Consider the following 5,414-nt stretch of genomic DNA (forward strand, 5'->3'; position numbering starts at 1 on the left):
CCCTCCTCCCCTTCGTTGCACTTGACCCCCCCCCTTTCCCACACAGGGGGCTCCCTGTACATAGACACTCCCCCCCCCCCCCCAAAATCACAGGACCCCCTCCCCTCCCCCAAAATCCCATGGGGGGGGGTCCCCAAAATCCCAGCCCCCCCCCCAAAAAATCACAGGACCCCCTCCCCTCCCCCAAAATCCCATGGGGGGGGTCCCCAAAATCCCAGCCCCCCCCCCCCAAAAAATCACAGGACCCCCTCCCCTCCCCAAAATCCCATGGGGGGGGTCCCCAAATCCCAGCCCCCCTCCCCCCCTCAAATAAACCCACTACACCCCCCTCACCCCCCATCCCAAATCGCCCCTCCCCCCCCCAAAAAAAAAAAAAATTGGGGAGGGGTCTCCCCGGTGCCCCCATGACCCTCCCTGAGGGGCAGCGGGATGCGACCCCCCCCCCAAAAAAAAAAAAAAAAAAAAAAAAAGGGTGGGGGTGCCCCTCCCCCCCCCATTAGTAATTTATTTGTAGGGACGTTTGCACTAAAGACCCCTCCCCCTATTTATGCCCCCGCCCCAAAATTTGACCCCTCCGGGGTCGCGCCCCCCCCCCCCCCCCCCCCCGAGTTTGTGACGCCCCCCCCCGGGGGGGAGGGGATGAGAATAAAGTTGTGTTTCTGCCACCGCCGTGTCCCCAGATTGTCCCAAAATGTCCCCAAGTGCCACCCAGCGTGTCCCCGCGCTGTCCCCTCCCTGTCCCCAAAATGTCCCCTCTCTGTCCCCTCTGTCCCCTCCTGTCCCCTCCCTGTCCCCTCTGTCCCCTCCCTGTCCCCTCCTTGTCCCCTCCCTGTCCCCTCTGTCCCCTCCCTGTCCCCTCTCTGTCCCCTCCCTGTCCCCAAAATGTCCCCTCTCTGTCCCCTCTGTCCCCTCCCTGTCCCCTCCTGTCCCCTCCCTGTCCCCTCTCTGTCCCCTCTGTCCCCTCTCTGTCCCCTCTGTCCCCTCCTTGTCCCCTCCCTGTCCCCTCTGTCCCCTCCCTGTCCCCTCTCTGTCCCCTCTGTCCCCTCCCTGTCCCCTCTGTCCCCTGCCTGTCCCCTCTCTGTCCCCTCTGTCCCCTCTCTGTCCCCTCTGTCCCCTCTCTGTCCCCTCCCTGTCCCCTCTGTCCCCTCTCTGTCCCCTCTGTCCCCTCCTTGTCCCCTCCTGTCCCCTCTGTCCCCTCTCTGTCCCCTCTGTCCCCTCCCTGTCCCCTCCCTGTCCCCTCTGTCCCTTCCCTGTCCCCTCTTCCGGACCCACCGGTGCCACCCGGTTGCCAAAAAAATCCTCTTTAGTATAAATAAGGGGGGAGGGGACGCGGTGACCCCCTCGGGGACAATAAAGTGACAAAGGCACGGGGAGGGGGAGGGGAGGTCCCCGGGCCCGGCGGTGCCACCTTGGGGACAAAGGGGACAGAGGTGGCACTGCCGGAGGGGACAGAGGTGACACCGCGGAGAGGGGGGGGGGGGGTCAGTAGTACAGGGGGTGGCACTGCGGGTGACCCGAGAGTCCCTGGGGGAGGTGACAAAGGTGACACCGAGGGTGGCACAGGTGACACGTGTCCTGGCGGGTGACACAGGTGACGGCTACACCACGGTGCCGCTCGGGGAGCCGCCGTTCTGCGAGGACAGGCCCTGGGAGGGGACAGATGTCACCGCGGGGAGGGGACACACATGTCCCATGGTGGTGACGTCATCGCGGTGACATTCGGGGGATTCCCCCCCCCCTCACCATCACCAACACCCGTCTCCCCAAAATCCGCGATTTTTTCCCCAAAAAATTCACCCCAAATCCTCTCCAGGACGCCCCCAGACTCACAGGGACAGCGGGGAGAGACGAGCCTGTCACGACAGATTATCGCGACATGGTCCTGGTGCTGCCGGGACACCCAAATCCACCCCAAATACCCCCAAAAAACCCACCCAAAATCCCCTCCCGGACACCCCAAATCCCCTCCAGGACGCCCCAAATCCCCTCCAGGACACCCCAAATCCCCTCCAGGACGCCCCAAATCCCCTCCAGGACACCCCAAATCCCCTCCAGGACGCCCCAAATCCCCTCCAGGACACCCCAAATCCCCCCCAGGACACCCCAAATCCCCTCCAGGACGCCCCAAATCCCCTCCAGGACGCCCCCAGACTCACAGGGACAGCAGGGAGAGAAGAGCCTGTCACGACAGATTATCGCGATACAAACCTGCTCCACGTCAGCTCCTCCTAGACGTCCTAAACCACCCCAAAACCACCCCAAAATCCCCTCTGAGACCCCTCCCCGCACTCACAGAGACCCCTGGCCGTGCCCAGGTGCAGATGAGCCCCTCCTGGCACGATACACACCTGCAGCTCCTGGCACCCCCAAATCCCCCCCAAACCTCCCCAAATCCCCTCCGAACCCCCCCAAATCCCCTCCGAACCCCCCCAAATCCCCCCCAAACCCCCCCAAACCCCCTCCCCGCACTCACAGAGACCCCTGGCCGTGCCCAGGTGCAGATGAGCCCCTCCTGGCACGATACACACCTGCAGCTCCTGGCACCCCCAAATCCCCCCCAAACCTCCCCAAATCCCCTCCGAACCCCCCCAAATCCCCTCCAAACCCCCCCAAACCCCCTCCCCGCACTCACAGAGACCCCTGGCCGTGCCCAGGTGCAGATGAGCCCCTCCTGGCACGATACACACCTGCAGCTCCTGGCATCCCCAAAACCCCCCCAAACCCCCCCAAATCCCCCCCAAACCCCCCCAAATCCCCTCCGAACCCCCCCAAATCCCCCCCAAACCCCCCCAAACCCCCTCCCCGCACTCACAGAGACCCCTGGCCGTGCCCAGGTGCAGATGAGCCCCTCCTGGCACGATACACACCTGCAGCTCCTGGCACCCCCAAATCCCCCCCAAACCTCCCCAAATCCCCTCCGAACCCCCCCAAATCCCCTCCATAACACCCCCCCCAAACCCCCTCCCCGCACTCACAGAGACCCCTGGCCGTGCCCAGGTGCAGATGAGCCCCTCCTGGCACGATACACACCTGCAGCTCCTGGCACCCCCAAAACCCCCCCAAACCTCCCCAAATCCCCTCCGAACCCCCCCAAATCCCCTCCAAACCCCCCCAAATCCCCCCCAAACCCCCCCAAACCCCCTCCCCGCACTCACAGAGACCCCTGGCCGTGCCCAGGTGCAGATGAGCCCCTCCTGGCACGATACACACCTGCAGCTCCTGGCACCCCCAAAACCCCCCCAAAACCCCCCCAAATCCCCTCCGAACCCCCCCAAATCCCCTCCAAACCCCCCCAAACCCCCTCCCCGCACTCACAGAGACCCCTGGCCGTGCCCAGGTGCAGATGAGCCCCTCCTGGCACGCCGTCACGATGCAATCCTCCAGGAACAGCAGCACCGTCAGCCTCTCCTGCGCGATTTTCTTGCACACCAGCGGCTCGAGCAGGGGCACCTCGTGCAGCCGAGGGCACAGCGCCGTCCCCAACACTTTGGCCGTGTCCAAAGACCCCCGAGACCCCCCCGTGCCACCCCCGGGGGGTTTCTCCACGTTCCCCCCACCTCGGCTGATGTTACCCAAGCTGTGATAACGTTTGTGCTCCTTTTCGGGGGGATCCCGTAAAGTTAAAGTGGCGAAACGCCCGAAGTTTAAAACGGGAATCGGGGGGACTCTCGGAGAGATTTGGGGACCCCCACCGGGTTGGGGGAGGCTGTTGGAACGGGATAAAGAACGTGGTAACCCCCCCGGGATAAAGGGTGGGGGGTCTTCGGGGATGGGGCGAGCGCGGGGAGGGTCCAGCACGTCCTCGGTGAGGTCCCACAAACAGAACTGGGTGTCCTGGCCGGCCGAGCCGAAGCGGTAGGTGACACTTGGGGGGTCCTCAGGCGTGTCCCCTTGTCCGTCCCCGACTCCGTCGGACGAAGACGATGACGAAGGAGTGAAAGGGTCGAAAGCCACGGCGTTGACCCACGATTTGTGACCGTGGCCGCGGGCTACCACTCGACCTTCGGCGAACGACCACACGGTGACCAGGTCGTCCTCGCCGCCGGTGACCACGTAACGACCGTCGGGGCTCCAGCAGACGCAGAGGAGGCCACCAAAATAACTCCTCATCATTCCTTGGAGCAGCATGGAGGAGAAGTGGAAAACTCTGAGAACGCCGTCCTGGCTAACGCAAGCCAACGAGCGCCCGTCCGGCGAGAAGGCGAACTCGTTGAGTGGCCCCGAGCCCACGGCCCATTTCAGCAGAGGGTTCCGAGGGGTTTTGCTCTTGCAGGAGAAGACCCTGAAGCCCTCTCCTTGCGTGACCAGCGTGTACTGAGGGCTGGTGGCCCCGCAGGGTTGTTCTGAGTCGTACAGGTACAGGTGGCCGCTGGCGTGGGACGCCAGGAAGAGGCGCTCGGTGTCCGGTAGCCACTTGACCAAGGTGACCTTGGATTTGTCGATGAGGCGCTGAGGGGGTGGGGGATAAAGGGTTAAAAGGGTGGTAAAAGGGTGGCCAAGGGGTTTCTGGTGGTCCTGGGGGAGTCCTGGTGGTCCCGTGGGTGATCCCAAGGGGGTCCTGGTGGTCCCATGAGGATCCCAAGGGGGTCCTGGTGGTCCTGGGGGAGTCCTGGTGGTCCCGTGAGTGATCCCAAGGGGGTCCTGGTGGTCCCATGGGGATCCCAAGGGGGTCCTGGTGGTCCTGGGGGAGTCCTGGTGGTCCCATGGGGATCCCAAGTGGTTTCTGGTGGCCCTGGGGTAGTCCTGGTGGTCCCATGGGGATCCCAAGAGGGTCCTGGTGGTCCTGGGGGAGTCCTGGTGGTCCCATGAGGATCCCAAGGGGGTCCTGGTGGTCCTGGGGGGAGTCCTGGTGGTCCCATGGGGATCCCAAGGGGGTCCTGGTGGTCCTGGGGGAGTCCTGGTGGTCCCATGAGGATCCCAAGGGGGTCCTGGTGGTCCTGGGGGAGTCCTGGTGGTCCCATGAGGATCCCAAGGGGGTCCTGGTGGTCCTGGGGGAGTCCTGGTGGTCCCATGGGGATCCCAAGAGGTTTCTGGTGGCCCCAGTGAGTTCCCAGTATCCCTGGTGGCCCCAGGGGGTTCCCGGTGTCCCCGGTGGCCCCATGAGGTTCCCGGTGTCCCCTCACCTCCTCATTGAAGAGCCGGCCAGCACTGTCCTTCTTGGCCAGGTCCAGGTACTGCACCTGGCCGGCCGAGAAGCCCACGAGCAGTGCCAGGGTCTCGGTGCCCGCCGTGAACTGGTTGAAGTCGTGGCACGTGGGCTGCGTGCCCTTGTACACGCGCTTGTCGATGGGGCGCTGCAGGTCCAGGGACTGCGGGGACACCGCGCCGCTGTCACCCGGCTGGTGGCACCTGCACTGGCACCATCGCCAGACTGGTGGCACTGGAACTGTCACTGGAACTGTCACTGGCACTGG

General features: G+C 64.5%; 1 protein-coding gene across 1 annotated transcript in view; it reads right to left on the reverse strand.

Annotated features, from left to right (window-relative positions):
• Positions 1–1,312: 1,312 nt before the first annotated feature.
• SYMPK (symplekin scaffold protein) overlaps positions 1,313–5,414 on the reverse strand; it is a 37,050-nt gene continuing 32,948 nt past the window's right edge. The window contains exons 23-25 of the mRNA XM_062512449.1: positions 5,124–5,410; positions 3,316–4,449; positions 1,313–1,646 (exon numbers count right to left, since the gene is read on the reverse strand). Of these exons, the coding sequence (XP_062368433.1) occupies positions 1,599–1,646; positions 3,316–4,449; positions 5,124–5,410 (1,469 nt within the window). The 3' untranslated portion in view covers positions 1,313–1,598. The remainder of the gene's footprint in view (positions 1,647–3,315; positions 4,450–5,123; positions 5,411–5,414) is intronic.

This window comes from Cinclus cinclus, chromosome 37 (assembly GCF_963662255.1).
Source record: "Cinclus cinclus chromosome 37, bCinCin1.1, whole genome shotgun sequence".
Taxonomy (NCBI): Eukaryota; Metazoa; Chordata; class Aves; order Passeriformes; family Cinclidae; genus Cinclus; species Cinclus cinclus.